The 17,363-nt window shown below is 28.2% G+C and overlaps 4 protein-coding genes across 4 annotated transcripts; 1 reads left to right on the top strand and 3 right to left on the bottom strand.

The window, feature by feature from the left end:
• Positions 1-3,277: 3,277 nt before the first annotated feature.
• LOC126835690 (uncharacterized) lies at positions 3,278-5,290 on the bottom strand. Its single transcript, XM_050568436.1, has 6 exons — positions 4,826-5,290; positions 4,565-4,708; positions 4,264-4,488; positions 3,950-4,118; positions 3,655-3,871; positions 3,278-3,493 (listed from the first exon to the last, which is right to left on the bottom strand). The coding sequence occupies exons 1-6, from the start codon at positions 5,240-5,242 to the stop codon at positions 3,355-3,357; spliced, it is 1,311 nt and encodes a 436-aa protein (XP_050424393.1). The 5' UTR covers positions 5,243-5,290; the 3' UTR covers positions 3,278-3,354.
• A 58-nt stretch (positions 5,291-5,348) lies between these two features.
• LOC126835695 (tubulin-specific chaperone A) lies at positions 5,349-14,134 on the bottom strand. Its single transcript, XM_050568443.1, has 2 exons — positions 13,728-14,134; positions 5,349-5,562 (listed from the first exon to the last, which is right to left on the bottom strand). The coding sequence occupies exons 1-2, from the start codon at positions 13,855-13,857 to the stop codon at positions 5,366-5,368; spliced, it is 327 nt and encodes a 108-aa protein (XP_050424400.1). The 5' UTR covers positions 13,858-14,134; the 3' UTR covers positions 5,349-5,365.
• On the bottom strand, positions 7,645-10,990 carry LOC126835689 (neutral alpha-glucosidase AB). Its single transcript, XM_050568435.1, has one exon. The coding sequence runs from the start codon at positions 10,683-10,685 to the stop codon at positions 7,953-7,955; it is 2,733 nt and encodes a 910-aa protein (XP_050424392.1). The 5' UTR covers positions 10,686-10,990; the 3' UTR covers positions 7,645-7,952.
• Positions 13,608-16,835, top strand: LOC126835693 (protein prenyltransferase alpha subunit repeat-containing protein 1). The gene is made up of 4 exons (XM_050568438.1): positions 13,608-15,411; positions 15,484-15,641; positions 15,791-16,000; positions 16,083-16,835. Exons 1-4 carry the CDS (start codon positions 15,332-15,334, stop codon positions 16,697-16,699), a joined length of 1,065 nt encoding a protein of 354 aa, XP_050424395.1. The 5' UTR covers positions 13,608-15,331; the 3' UTR covers positions 16,700-16,835.
• The last annotated feature ends 528 nt before the right edge of the window (positions 16,836-17,363 follow it).

The following is a 17,363-nucleotide window of genomic DNA, read 5'->3' as shown; positions in this document are numbered from 1 at the left end:
ACTTATTATTTTTCACTTATGACCCTTGTTATATTCAGTCGCGTTAATGATAACAGCCGGGTTATCAGTGCTGACCATAGACGTCTATGGTGCTAACACAGAATAGAGAATATCTCTCTATTGTGGACTCTCTCGTTTGTGTTATAAATTACTCATTAAATAAGAAACTTCCCAAATGTTTTTAAAATATTACTTTTAAGAGACAAATTACGTTTTATGCTTCAAATTATAGTTTATTATAATTTTTTGAATATTTCTCTTACAGTAAATATAGGTTTTTTTTTCATAGATTATATATAATTTATTATATGATTTTAAATACTTACTGTAAAAATTTAAAATTGCTTCGTACAATTATTATATTTTCTTAAAAGTGGATTAAAAATAACTGGCTGAACTAGATCAAATAGGAAAATCTAAAACATTTAAGATGGATGATAAATAGTAAGTTATCAAAAAAAAAAAATGTCGTTTAAATATTATGTAAATTATAATTATAATTATAATGTAGTTAGGCAATGCGTAGATTAAATATAAAAAGATAATTCATGGGCACATACAATATAGCAACTGTTATGTGTTATAGGATGATCATGTCATCAATATAACGTAGTAGTATTTTTTAATTAGAATAATTAAGTAAAATAAATAATGAAATTCAATAGTTCAATTAAACCGTTGCGGTCGAGCAGCCTGTGTGTAGTCAATTTCAAAGATTGCATTAAAATTTTAATGTCGCGATTGATAGGGTGGTTGGGCTGCATATGGTCTCACTGCAATATTTATGCGGTCTAACAGCGTATAGTGCAGTTGCGTTGTCAACGGTTGCATTAAAATGTGTATCATTTTCATTTTTTATTCAACCGCAATGTGCGGTCCCAGCCTAAGTGAAAAAGTCAAATCAACCCATTAAGTCCGAAGTTATTTTTTTTTTAATTTAAAAATTTTTTTTTTACAGTTTTGATTAACCCATTAACGCCGAAGTTTTTTTTTAAATAATTGGTGGGTTGGGTGCTTGTTTCTTATTATTTTTTGAATTAAAAAAAAAAAAAAAAAAAATTGTGTACTTAAAAATTTGAAAAAATTGGATGTTGCCATATGGCAACGCTAGGCACTAATGGGTTAATACAAAAAACATAAAATTTCAATATGTTTGGTCAGTCGACTTCAGTACATTACTTGTCGTCAGTTAAGTTCAAGTGTTTGTTTGTTCAACACCTTGTACCTATCTTATCTCCATTTAAATTCACTGTCACTCACTCTTGCGCTCGCCCATTTGTCGTTGTCAGGACTCAGGGAACAGGATCCATCAGTCGTTTGTGGTCGTAGGCGATCCCTCTGGGATGAACCACAAAAGCCAGGAACACCTGTAACTCTTCAACATCCACGTAGAAACTGGACGGCTAGTCGTAACACAGTCAGTAACCCATTCTAGAGCCTTCACACTATCCTTATGACATGATAATGAAATGAATGCAGCAGCTACATGGTTAATATAAGTTTCCAAAAATTAAAAATTGGTTGTCAAAAATGTATATGTCATGTTCTATGTATGGCTAACGTTTAAAACATTTTCAATCCAAATTTTTAATAATAATCTATATTATTTAATGTGTGAAAGGATATTAAGGTGTGTTTAACAAAATCACTTCTATTTTTTTCGTATTTAGCTAATTATAACTTGATGTAATTGATAAAGAGCAAAACATTTTTTAAATATACAAATATTAGTCTAATTTCTAAAATTCTCTTACAGATATTAAATAGACAAGTTTAAATTATCATACTTATAAGTTATAAATAATAATTTTGTATTTTATGGTAGTTTTAGAAATGAAGAAAGAAATATTTATGATTTTGAAGGAATTTTATTAGAAAATGGAAAGGATTTATGCGATTGCAACTCTGAGACATGTCCTGGATGCTTTTATCCTTGTGAAAATTGTAGTTCTACCAAATGCGGTCATCAATGTCGGTTAGTCCAACTCAAAATTTATGTGCTATTTTGAATATAAAAGAATTAAATTTTACAGTGTGAATCGGGAATGGAGGTATGAAAAATGGACTACTATTAAAGACGCTAAAAAATAATAAACTATTCAATGTACCTATTTAATTAATAATCAATACCTATTACCTAGTTTTTTCAATAATTTAAAATAAAAACAATTTCAATTTGTTTTAAGAAGCCTTATCATTTTTAATTTAAAATTCAGTTAAAAACTTGTAATAAGTTCTGATATAAATGTAGGCATTCGTTTAAGAGGTGGCCTATACACACTTTCTAAGTTTTATTATGTGACCTACTTGGTTTTTGTTCAATTTTAGGTATAAAGATTAATAAGTATTAAAAGTATCGATGAGAGTCATTTTATAGTATACATTTCTGTTTTCTTATCAGCTTTTAACTAAGAAGTAAACCAGTATATATGCTATGCAACACTGTTATAAGTGATATATTTTATAATAACACAATTTTGGCTGTTAAATTTCATAATATTATTCAGAAGAAAGTATGTTTCAGTTTCTACTAAGTTATGGTATTTTGCCAACATGGTATGTTACTAAAAAAAAAAATAATTTTATCATTTTTAGCAGACATCAGAAAGAAAAGTTTACTTAAGTAAATTGTAATAAATGACTGATTATAAATTATTAAATATGTATTATTGAGAAAAATTACACAATTTATAAATGTTTTAATCATCTAAAAATGAATGACATCTTGTTGTATATAATAATATGTAATAATTATTAAAATTTAGTAGATGTAATAAGTTACACCGTTAAAATATTGGTAGGCACTAGGCATCACTTTGTCTGGTCCAAATTTTTTGTTATAATTATTTGTGTATGTTAACATACTTTCTATTAAATGTTTGGTTTTTATTCTTCATATTTAATAATTAAGTAATTATATTGTATTGATGCAGTAAATTCTGCAAGTAACTAGTCGTAACTGACTTAACTGCCATCAGGGCCAACGACAAAAAGAACTCGCACAGAAACCAGTCAAGGTGCCTACAATTATAATAAAGTGAATAGTACAAAAGTTAACTTATTCTAAAAGTGGAGCCTAACAAGTATTTAAGAGGGGTATAAATAAGTACATCTCTTTTCTACATTTATCTCACTTGAATGCAAAATAGCCGATGTTAATTTACTGGATTATTAGAGGATTAAAAGCATTAAATAACCTCAAAAACTTAGAAAATAGGAAGCTAAAATTATTTTCCCTGTACAAATGTAAATTTTTATTTTATAAGTACACACATAATTGTAGTAAAAACAATTTTAATTTGTGAAAATCAGAGAAATATAATTATTATAATTGGTTTTATCTAATATTATTTTTTAAAGGTTTGTACCATCTACATATTTAGCCCACTCAGAGTTGCAAGGTGCTGATGGCACAATCCAACCTACTGGTATACAGCTACCATCGTTGTTTTGTGTTTTTGAATCATCAGTAACATATTTATCCCAGCCTCTCCTGAAAAAAATGTATCTAGGTTATTTGTTACTCGTATATTTAATTTAAGTGTATATTTTTTCCTACTTTTTATTCATTAATAATTATAATAAGTTTGATAAGTATAAATTTGTTTTTAAATTTCAATTTGGGTGTTTTATAAATACATGTTTCTTACTAACCGAATATTTAGGAATGTTTGTAAATTATTGAATATAACTTCATGAGATCCCATATTTGACCCAAAAAACATTTGGTCCCATTCTTTTAATTTATCTTGGCCTTCTATTTCCCATTTAACATTTTTCTCTGCCTCAGATTTAGTAAGCATATCTTTTAACTGTAGCTCTTCTTTATGGTACTCTGACAGTTTTTGATGCCACACATTCTTCAATTTATCTAACATTTTTAAAAACAATATTCAGATTATAAATGTATTAATAAACTTGGGTTGAATAATTAAAAATATAATTTTACTGAGAGATTCTTCCAGTATAATATTCTTTCTTTGATCTGCACAATTTTGGAGTCTAGATTTTCTTAATTTTTCTAACATATCAAACAATGACAAATGATTTTTTGCATCATCTATTTTTCCTTTAACGCCTTTGAACACAATATTAGCTTCAGTTTTCATCTCAATTGCCTATATTAAAAGTAAGCTTTATTTATTTAGACTTTTAAAATAATCAAATTTTCGTAGGCTTAAATAAAAGTTTTGGTACATGACAAAAAGCATGACATTTTTTACCTAACCTTCCCACCAATATTAATTGTATAACCAAATTTACCCTTTTCTTTTTTAAAATATCATCGTGTAAGGCATTTTGCCAAACTTCAATCTTTTTATTAACTTCTTCAGCTTTATCTTGTTGTTGCAATTTAATAGTTTTTATGTTTTCTTTAAACTTTTTCAACCTATTTCTCTTCCTCTTTCGTTTGGATAGTTTGAACTGTATTATTGATATAGCATGTTCATCCAATTTTAAAGTATTGAGTATTGTATCCAAATGATCCTAAAAATATAAAAATTTAACTATGTAAATATCATTATAGCAGATCAAGTATACACATCATTTTAAAAAAGTTTACTTTATATGATTTCCAAGTAAAACATTTTTGCTGCCATTCATTTTCAGTCATAGTTAAAATATTGTGATCCAATATTTGTTGGAAACATTTCATTTTGTCATACAGCTCTTTACATTTCTTTATTTTGTTGCTTATGTCTTTAACCTAAATATTTTTAGTATTATAACATATTTTTAAAATATACATAAAAGAACATATTATGACAGATGTGCAGAATTAGACACGTCTGGCCAAATTAATTAAAATTAGTAAACTGTATACCTTAATGTCATACATTGATTTAACATCATTATGGGCAGGTTCTTTGTTGAATTTATCAATTGACCATTTTTTAATCCACAATGAAATTTCATCTTTAGGTTTTTCTTGAACAGGACATATGTTTTTAAGAACATACTCTTCATTAATATTATCCGGAAAAGGTGGAAATGTACTTGTATCAATAATTGAGTTGCTGTCACCAGGTTGATTAAATGCATTTTGAAAATAATTATCAAGATTAGGAGGTAACGGCATCATATTCTGATAAGCCATTTGCGAGATTTGACTTTTGGGTACTGGCATATTTGGTGGTGGAAATGGTATTCCAAAAGCTGCATTGTAAGGTGGTATCAAAGGCAGCAATGGTGTAGCAGGAGATGGATTACTTAACCACATGTGACTATTGGGATTAGTCATTTTAAAATATAAGTAGGTATAAAATAAAGTACTATAAATAGTTTTATGAAAAAAAAAGTTAAAATATAAGAATTAGGGGTTATAAATTATTAATTATATTAAGATGATTGCTGATAAAAATTATTAAATTTCTTTTTCAGCATCTGCTAAGAACTTTATAGCATTCAAAAAATCTTCTTCTTTATTGAGCTCTTCACAATCTGCTATAATACTTTTTAAATCTTCATATGCTGCTTTGAGCCTTCGTTGGGTATCTGGTATCATCATCTGTGATTCCCTAAGCACTTCTTCTTGCTTTTTTATGGTACTTTCATCAATTCCTAAACATTACACCAAAAAAGAATAAGTATATTAATTATTTTTTTCAAAAAATTTCAATGAAGTAAATAAATAAATAGTAACTTAGGAGGGATTTCACACAAGAACACTTTTAGACTACGTTTAATGGCAAATACAACCATCTAAATATATCTCTATGGCTTTTTCCATCAGCAGCGCTACCGAGTGGCTTTGTGTGAAAGAGCCCTATAATAGTATACATTTTTGTTTCAACACAAAGCTGAGATAATTAGTTTTACAATTTTTGTATCTAATCTCAAGCGGTAATTTTTAAATTAATGAACCAGTTTATTCTTACGTGGTTAAAGGTCACTTAAAAGTATGCTATAAAACAACAAAATTAAAGAGATTCTCTTAAAAATTAAGTACAATGTACTATTCTGTACTCGTAACTAAGAAAATATAATAAACCTTATCCTCCTGTAAATTGTATCACTTTTTTTAAAAGTATTTTTGGATTGAAAGGTCTGAAAATCCGATTGAAGGTAATTATCCTATATTTATAAAATGTTAATATTTTTTCAATCTTAAAAAAATTGAATTGTAAATATTCTTAAACCTATTGTCTAACTCTTTTTATTTCAAAAAAACAAATAAAAAACTTAACAGAATTGTGGCTTTTATCGATATTTTATTTTTTTAAAACCTACAGATTTGCATCAAAGCGTTTTTGGGAGTGTAATTTTATTACTTTTATTAGATGTAATATTTATAAACTTCTATGGACTATCGACGATACTTTGCCTGCTTTATATTATTATTAACCATAGGTTTCATGAATTAAATATAATTTGTATACTTAATTTCAATCGTTTACATCAAGTGTCACCTCTACAATACAAGGAGTTATTCTTGCAATGTGTGATGAGGTAACATTGATTCTTTTAAAATTAAATAGAATTATCTACATAGTGTTAAAGAAATTAAAAATGAAATATTTAAATAAACCTGTAACCAGAAAAATAATGTTCTATAGCCTATAAGTATTTCAATGTTAATAAGATTAGTCATACATTGAACAGGTTTTCTAAAATGGGTTTACATGACATGGATTAAAATCATTATTTTATTGTTTAAATTTTGAAGATTATAACATATGGTGGTATTTGGTACATAAAATATAGGTATCATTATCATCATGTAGCTAAACATGCCATGAAGGACCAATGCTGCTATCGTGATATTGTTTTTTGATTCACTATCTATACTTTGGCCACTTTAAGAAGGTACCTCATCATGTCAGCAGCAACCGGTTTCCACCCCGCAACATTGTCATAGTTCGGCACTGCATACTGTACATACAGATACAACATAGGCGGTGACTAACGAGTTTTGGTTTGCCGCATAAGTACCTTCTTAAAGTGTCCGGAGTATAGGATGAATTGTCAATCCATATAGACGTTAACTATGTATGATAAATTACTCAACACATTAATACTGTAAATAAAATGTATGTTTTATGTAAGTTCCGAATAACAAACAAATAAGTTGAGTTTGATAGACAAGTAATCAAAATAATTAATAGGTAGCTAAAACTAAAGGAAGTTCATATAAAATTTGAAGAATATGTTTTTGCAATAGATCCTACTATGACTAATACTATGAGTCAGTTTGGGAATAACTTGTATTTTATAATTATTTATTATAATGTAATGTATAAATGATTATTAATTTTTATTTATTTCTTAAAAAAAAAAACTTAAAATATGTATTATGTAAAACAAAAACCTATTTCAAATGTGCTTATGCCATGTAATTCCCCTCATTTTTTTTAACTTCTCAGTTCTAAGGCACTATACAGAGTTTTCTATGTGCATATTACATAGAGAACATCTAACTTAATAGGCATTTTCTTGAAGTATTATTAATACTTCATATATTTTTACATGAATTATACTATATTTTTAAAACTGTACTTAATTAAATAATTTTAGTACAAAAATATGTTTTCAGTTTTCTTAAATTATATATTGGAAATAGTCACATTTATACAAACAATTTACTAATCCATCACGGATTTTAATAATGAGAACTAGATTAATGGACAGAGAACAATGCACAACTTGTTTCAGCAAAACAATTTATTACAAATACAATTTATACGAAATGATAATACACCTAATTATTTAAAAAAAAGAAAGTATTGTAGTATTGTTTAATAAATAATAGTAATAAAGAATCACATTTTTAGATTTTTCTTTTTAAAAATTAAGTAATTATCACTTTAACTAAGTATTCTTTAAAATACACTAATTATTTATTCTATTTTATTATATGTTTAAAATTTGTTTCATTTTATTGCAATATGATAATAAAAACAATTCATACCAAAATGTATACAATACAAATTTGATGTGGTTACATAGTGATATTAAAGTAAAGTAATAGTCCAATTTTGAGCTATTCCAACGGCTGGTTTTCGTATTGTCAAAACTTGATTGCTAGCACTGTATAACACAGATAACTCTGTACTACCTTCAACTGTGTGAATGCTGGCTTTTGTAAACACTGAAGGAATACCAACAACCATCACTTTCTCCAACCATGAATTTGTATTAAATGTGTTACAATGTATACATTTAGAAATCAACTGATTATTAATAAATTCATATTCGATGTAAACAAACTTTCCATCACGATATTCAAAACTTTCTTCATCGTCAACATATAGGTTACCTTTAGCTGTACCTTTTAAGCCAATGGCAACAACCAAAGTGTATGGGTCATCTCTCATAACAACTGAAGAACGACGCACACGTTGCTTAGTAGGTATTATTGTTCCACCTCGTTGATATACCGGAACCTTGTTTATAGGAACTTGTATTTTTATTGGTCCATTAGTTTTAATAGGTTGATGGGAATCTCGATCGTACCAGACTTCATCATTACCAGGGAAATAAACGGATATTTCTTGGACATTAGGTTTTGTAACAGGGCAAACCAGTAGACTATTTCCAACCATAAACTCGTAATCAATCCCAAAAACATTTTCTTCTGATGGAAACTCAAAAAACAATGGACGTATTACAGGAGCTCCAGTTAATTCATGAGTTTTGAACAATGTATACCACAGTGGCAATAAGGTGTATCTAGTTCTTATAGTATCTCGTACTAAACTGGTAGTTTGTTTATCAAATAACCATGGCTCTCGACGCTTAGTATCTATGTGTGAATGTCCTCGGAAAAATGGTAAGTATGTTCCTGCTTGATACCATCGTATAAATAATTCTTTATCGGGGTTGTTGAAGAATCCACCAACATCAGCTCCACAAAATGATATACCAGAAATAGCCAATGACAAACACATAGGCAATGATATCTTTAAATGTTGCCAATCAGCAATGTTATCTCCAGTCCAAACGGCAGCAAAACGTTGAGTACCGGCAAAATGAGATCTAGTTAAAATGAATGGTCGTTTTTTGCCACTAGTTCTTTTCAAAAGACCTTCATATGTACTCATAACTTGTAATAACCCATAAATGTTATGTATATCACGATGTTCATAATCACCATGATGAACACAATCCTTAGGCATTGTAACTTCTGGCCCATTAAAGACTGAAGGCTCATTCATATCATTCCATATATAAAGGTCTTCAGTTGAACCAAGATAATTATTAAAAGCAAAACGTGATATATAATATTCTTGAACTTTGGGATTCAAAAAATCCAAATAACTGGAAGACCCCGGCCAACACCAACCTTCATATACACTTCCATCTTTATTTTTGACATACAAATCATTACTAATAGCATCATTATGCAGAAAATAATTTGAATCACGTTTTATATGAGGATCAACTATGGTAACCAATTTTCTTCCTTTGCTAGTTAAATTATTTATCATTTCTACGGGATTAGAAAACTTAATTGGATCCCAAGTAAAATATTTTTTACTGTCTGTATGTTCAATATCAAGCCACATGACATCCATAGGTATATCATACACATCAAAATTTGTTTCAACATTATGCACGTCTTTTTGATCATTATAATTCCATCGACATTGATGATAAGCTAACGAAAATAAAGGAGGTAATGGAGCAGTTCCAGTCAATGAAGAGTACTGTCTTGTCACGTCTAAAGGTTTTGGACCAAGCACAATGAAAAAATCAATAATACCACTTTCTGACATAAAGTGAGCTTGGGGTACCTCTTTATCTACTGAAGATCCAGAAACTAAATTTACAATAGATTCTACAACTGAAGTACGATCAGCATCACTTTTGACTCCCGAAATATCAACCCATGTTTCAGCAGCGTTTAACCAAAATATTCCTATGCTGTTCTTTTTTCCGTGTCCCATTAAAAAAGGAACAGCACCATAAAGGGCCATGCCATTATACAATTCATACTCAAAAACATCTAAATTATAAAAACGATATGGGTCATTTCCACTTGTTCCTTTCAGAGAAAAAGAATCTGCATGTTCTGGTAATCCATAAAGATTTGAAGATGAGTATAATGTGAAATCCATGGCAACTGCTGATGGTCCACGAGGTTTAGAATCCTGATGTTCTTTGAAAAATTCTTCCCACGAGCCAACTTCATTATCTGGAATGGATTCTGGTTTGGGACGATAATGTTCAAATTGCATTAAATTATTACTATTGACTAGCATAGCGAGTTCATCATTGACATAAACAATTAATTTAAATGGGGCAATTGTAATATAAACTTTTATTGTACTTTGTTCTAGTTCTAATTCTATGGTTGTTTCATTTCGAGCCATAGTCATTGATTGAGGTATGGGCTCTGAGGCTAATGCATGAACAGGTTGAAATCTATTGTACAATTGTTTACCATCTTCATTAATACGTACTCTAAGTGTGCTATCTCTAAGGCCATCCAGCCGCATACGTAGATATACACCTTCATACTTAGTATTTGTTATAACAGCTTCTAGATATTTATCAGTTAATGATACACTATCAGGAACCAACTGGAATGGTGAAATTTGATTTTTACTCATAGACCGACATCGCTTACAAAAATTACTTTGATCACATGTTTTAAAATTATGGCGATCAACTGAATCCACACTGTTACTGACGAAAATAACCAGATAGATAATAGCTAGTAAAAACCGACCAATTATCTTCATAATGTAAATTTTGTTTGTTTGTAGGTATGAAAAAACCGAACTTACATATTCATAATGTTACACACAATCTTTAATCACAAAATTTCTAAACAATGAGTAAGTATCAAGCATTATTAGAAATATAAAGTTACACTTCAAAAACTCCAATATATTATGCAAATTATTAACAGTTAATACACTAGGTTCACAAATTACTGCCGAACGCCGATGTTCAAAAATTAAAAGACACTAAGAATAAGCATCATAATTCATAACCTATTGGCTATTAACAATGATGAGTTGCATACCCCTTCCTTCATATTATGATTGTATTATAAAAAGGTGTGATAAGCGGAATTGATTCACAGTTTGACCAACCTACAAATAATAACAATCTCAATTTCCAAGTAATATTAAATAGGTGGTCAATGAATAAATTATTTTGTAAAAAATAATTATTTAAATCTTTAATTACATGATAAATTAAGTAATGTTAATAATACAAATTCACAACACTGAAACGAATATGATAGTATTTGACTTCGTAAATAAATGTTTTTATTTATTTAAAGGTAACCACAAGTGTAAACAAGATAAAAAAAAGCTCCCTTTTTATATTAAAAATAATATTTTTTTTTTTATATTATACTTTCTCATAATTCTTTATAAACTAAATAAAAAATATGTATTCTAATTGTTTTTACCAACAAACATTGGATTACCATGTGTAGATAAAAAAAAAGACCAATAAAAAACTATACATATATATATATAGTATACCTATTTTATTAAAATCATTTTAACAAAAATGTAACATAATTCGGACAAATTTCATTATTTGCAAAATAATTTAGCTAGATAGATTCAGGGAACACCAAAATCATTTAGTGCAATTTCTGCTAAGTAAATACATACCCTACAAATAAATACATATTTGAGGTATGAAATACATTTATTTTTTTAAACTAACAATAGTTATTATTTGCACAATCTGAGTTTTTATATATCAGAAAAATTTGAATTGACTAATGTCTTTGTTAAAATTGTATAAAATCGCATAAAAACATTTTTTTTTTTAATTACTTGTCATTCATAATATCACAAGAAAAAAAGAGCTGTTTATATTTTTATTATGTTATTGTAAAGCTATATACTGTTAACAAAGACCTTAGAAAATACCAAGTAGCATGTTTATCTCTTTAAGCTTCAATGGAGCTTAAAAGGTTGTTTTTACAATAATGAATTTTTACTTTTTTATTTTCGATGTTGGTGTCAGGGTGAATAAAATTTCCAAAATTGCTGAACTGATATACTCGTATAGTAACACTATAGATCAGAAATCGTACCTGAAAGGTATATAATTGACCAAAAATTTAAAAATATTCAACCCCCTTCCACAAAAAACCCCCAAATAATTTACATATTTTTCAACTTAAAATTACAGTACTCTACAACTTTTTTTAAAATAGTCGAATTAGCTCTAAATTTGTGTTAAATATTCTTTAGACATAGTAAACATTGTCGATAAACATTGACAAATCAAACAAGTATTCAAAACCTTTTCGCTTAGAAAGGGTTGACATTTTTTCTTTATTTTACTTTTTGAGATAAAGTTTTGGGATTCAGTTCTGAAAATTGGACTGAAGGTATGTCTAGAATGACTCTACAACATATACAATTCTCTCAAAAATCTGTTGTTAAACTATTTTTTATATTAAGAAAAAAATTCCAAAAAAGAAGAAAAAACCACTCGTATTATATTAAATTCATTTGAAATTCCAGGTTACTATCTGGCAATGAATCAACAGTCAAATTGGTATATATCTGACAATGGATATTTCATTATATTGTTAAGATAATCAGTCTATTACCTTAATTGTAATTACTTTAATACAAAAAATACAATATAGAGCACATTATTTTCTAGCTAACAATCTTTATCAATATTTATATAATTATACCATATATACAGATTCACGCCAAAGCGTATTTTTTGAGTGATTTCATCACTCTAAATTTTACTAATTTTTATTGACCTTACTTTGCTTTGTCTCTACTATGCCTTGATCCTACTGTAGTGGCTTTTTTTTTTTAATTACAATAACTCCTTCATAACAATAATGATAATATTATCATTTTATTCTTCTTAGAGAAAAAAACCTACTGCCATTGGCCAGCTAGTCGTTAAAAAGGAATTAACTAAATTAAGGAAGCTGAGGAGTGAAATTAAAACTGGAAAATTGTTTCTCCAATAGCTTATATGCGCCTCATCCCTTCATATGTAAACCTAAAAAATGCTTTTATAGTTTTTTATTTCTTTTTTGACAAGTCATATATTATATTAGTTGGCTGTTTGGGACCCTTAGAGAGAGTGTGTCGTTAGCTAGTGCTGAGATAGTTTCTCTAATATGCAGCTAATGAAGCTTTATTTGATGGCTACAATACAAATTACAAGAGTTTAATTATATTTAGATAAGACACACTCTTAAAAGTGAACAATATAAGACTACAATTTCAGATTTAGTATTAGATCCTATTCATTATTCATATATTTTTTTGTAATAAAAAATAAGTTTCACAATATTCATTATTCCTAAATAAAGGAAATTATATTTTACCTAAATAATAAAGAAAATCTATATATTTTTAATTTTTTTGGTAAATATTTTCTAATAGAATTTTACTATGACATGCTTAATGGAGGTAAAATTATATGTTATTTATTTTTATTTTCTTAAGAAATTTTATGACAACATAAATAACAAATCAATAAATTAAATTATTGATTGTAAGTAAAAAAAATTTAAGTAATATTCTGATTTGGTTTATCACTGCCTAGAATTTTTTTTAAATTTAATTGATTGATATTTATGTTTAAAAAATTACTACATATTAATAAATTGTGTTAGCTACTTGTTCATGAAATGTATTAATAAGCCAAGTCATAATGTTCTGTAATTAGTGATAGTAAGTATTCCTATAGTACTAAAATAGTTAATTCAAAAATATGGTTTATATATTAAGATGTTTAGGAAGTAATTTTGCACTATTAATCACCCTCACCAGATGTTTTAAGTTTTTCGACTTTTTCACGTTGTTGTTCCGTTTCTTTGATATACATAAGTTTCTCCTTGGTCAATCTTTTCACCACACCAGTCTTGATTTTCAACGTTTTAATACGAGGATCTGCCATCACTTACCCCAACACGAGAAGAAATCCTTCCTATATTCAACGCAGCAGCTGCAGACGTGGGTAGAATTGAAATGAAACAGAAAGGAAATCGTTACTATGGCTTAGGTTGAATTTAAAGTTATTAAATCAATAAGAGAATGAATGGCAATTGTTCTTTTCGTGAATGTAAGTAGAGCAACCAGACTTCCAAGAAATGTAATAGAAAATTTAGAAATTAAAATAACTTTATGCTACAAGCATAGGTAAGAGAAGGCTAACAAAACTTTTGAACCATTTTATCTAACCTAAAATATCAACGTAAAATTTCGTGACTTCTTGAGAGTGCTGGTAGATAGCAGCACGTTAAATAATTAACTAATTATTAAATTTAATAATTGAATAACGAATATAACAGCTTTCGGATATTGTATCCAATATCCATACTATTGTTTAATGTTTATGTGCTAACTACTAAAGTTTTACACCTACGTTCAGAAAGTTAATAGATTAATACTTTTAACCTTGAAAATTTCGGTGCATACTAGTTGCATCTCAATGCCAAGTAGGATCAAATTTTAACAAATACATTCAGTCATTCAAGTAGTTAGTATCCAGAGAGGTCAATCCATTACCTTTTACCCATTGGCCATTACCTATAAAAAAATAGAACACTTCAAGCCTTTATGCTACAGACAACGTTATATGGAATGATATTTAAATATTTAATTATAGCTGTGATAATAGCACTAGGCCCCGGACCAAGGTTATTAGATAATACTAGTAAGATAACGCAAGACATGCCTGCCGTCTGCGTGGGCTAGTGATTTATTTATGTTTATCCATGAGTTAATTAATATTTATTATGTTAATTAGTGATGGAAATAAACGAATGATTTTAATAATAATCAAATGATAAGTAATCGATATAAAATATAAGAATATACAAGAAGAAGGCGCGCACCCGGGCTATAAGGCGTCCGGCAGTTAAGGATTTTCGTTCCGGTCAAGTAACTTGAACTCGCTTATTCTTCCCATAGACCTTATATTATTTAGTATAAGGTCTATGGACGTAGAGAAGATACATCTCGACATCGTGCACAATCTGCACATAATACTAAATAGTAAATAGGCATTTACAAAATGGTCGTCACTTTTTTTGTTTACATTGAAAGTGACCCTTCTGCTTTTATCTATTCTGTAGTATTAATTTGATTGCGTTATCACATAAAACAACTTAATGATAATGAGATAATATTTGATTAGTGATTACTGATTACTGAAAGACTATGGTTTACGGGCAGGACTAGGCGTAGCACGTAAGATTTGGCTATGTAGCATTTTTATTTTTAAATTAAAAATAATTTATAATGAAATCATTATTAAATAACATGTAACATGTTTACCTATGGTATATAATATGAGTGGCGAAGTAAAAATTGTTTAGTGAGGGAGAAACTGTTTAAATTAACACACTGGTGTTGGATTTATTTAAATCATGGAAGTAGAAGATAATTTTCCAGCTGCATTACGTATTGTCACGGAAATTCAAAATGTAATTAATAAAGATCCGAAATTGTAAGTTGTTGAATTGTATATTTATAGGCCAATTTGTTCTTTTATGATACATAATAAATTATTTTGTTACAGAAAAGAATTTGATCTAGTCATCCAACCAGAAAGTCAAAACAAGTCGCCAGTCATACATGTTGAGAATTGCCTAGGTCTTGAAACATGGTGTGTACGCCATGTATACGAATATGTACACAGAAAATTAATTGCTCACAGAAAACGATTGAAAAGACAAGGTATTAATCTAGTAGATAGAAAGTTTCACTTTTTTGTGATGATTGCATGTACTTTGAAACTAAATTTGTAAAGTTTGTTAAATGCTAAATAACTGCTATTTGTCTATTCATTTGCACCTCATTTAATAATATACTACAAACATTTTCAGCTCCATGTGACCTAATACCATTGCTCACATCAGCATTGTTGATAAATCCAGAGGTAATCACCTTTTGGAATATAAGAAAAGAGTTATTAATGAGTGGATATTTACACCTTATGGAAGAGTTACAATATTCTGCTGTTGTATTATCATTCAAACCGAAATGTGCGGAAATATTTAACTATAGAAAATGGATTTATTCCAACATGTTAAATGGTACCTAAGCATTTAACATATTATACATATGATAATTACTTAAAAACATCTGTCTTAAAATTTTTCACAATTATTGTTATAGATTTCAATACTACCAATATTGTGTTCAATGAGTTCTTGGTAACATTGTCTGCTGCTGCTGCATACCCTAGCAATTATAATGCTTGGAATCATAGTTTTTGGTTTGTTGAAAAATCACTTCAATGTGAAAACTTTGGTATTGTCGCTCAGCAATTAGCAATGACAAAGACATGGTGTCGTGAGCATGTTTCTGACCACAGCTGTATGCAATACCGACAGCGATTACTCAAATGTTTGGTTGCTGATAAAAGATGTTTACGGCATTTAGAATTCTGTACGTCAAAATCACTTTTAAGATTTTTCAACTCTGATGAGAGGCATAAATTAATGCGACCATCAGAAGACTATTTTGGCGAGGCTCTTGGAGTGACATTAGATGAACTTTATTTCAATGAAGATCTGATTGCAATGTATCAGAATCACGAGGCTCTTTGGAATCACCGAAGATTTTTGTGTCATTTATTGATAAATATATGCAACACTGATTCAGTTAAAGAAGTTTTAATGAATAATGAAAAAAGAATATGTACCTCTTTTTTTAAAGGCAATGAAACATTTATAAAAAAACATGTGGTATGGCTTCAAAGAACTTTATGTATTCCTATTAAATTATTGTAATTTTATTTGATTCAATTGTTACCATTCATTCATAAAATAAAAATCCTAAACTTATGTTTTCTATAATTATTATAAATTATATTAATGTTTTATTAATTTTACCAATTTTATCAATATATAACCACAATATTTTGTGTACAATTATTACATTAATAGTATAACTACAAGTATTGATAAAAGCATTGTAATGACAATATGTGCTAAAAAATGTATTTTTAGTATAAGGAAGGATTAAGGTCATTGTCTCTAATAATTTATTGTAATTGTTACACACACTTCTTGATTAATAAGATAATGAAAATGGCAATCTAAAAATTTATTACAGCCAAATTGTAAATTTTTCCTTTTTTTAGTATTTCTTTATTAAAAATAAATCTTTGACTACAGATTTTTAAGAAATTTGTGTGTTATAGTCCAATTCTAGACCTACCTTAGGTCTAATTTTCATACCAGAGTCCCTAAAACTTCCCCATAAGGATTTTTGATATTTGTATGATTTTTCAATGTCTATAGAATATTCCATACAAAATTAGAACTAATTTGAGTTTTGACACCTTTGAAAAAAGTTAAGTCGAAAAATACGTAAAATTTTCACAATTTCGAAGAGGAGGGGGTTGAATGTTTTTTTAATTGTTGACTAGTAAAGTACCTTTCATATATAGTG

This window comes from Adelges cooleyi, unplaced genomic scaffold (assembly GCF_023614345.1).
Source record: "Adelges cooleyi isolate 19-005CV unplaced genomic scaffold, UGA_ACOO_1.1 ACOO_flye_CR_arks_rails_tigmint_CR_PRNA_23, whole genome shotgun sequence".
NCBI lineage: Eukaryota > Metazoa > Arthropoda > Insecta > Hemiptera > Adelgidae > Adelges > Adelges cooleyi.
This window is presented reverse-complemented; position numbering and strand designations above follow the sequence as displayed.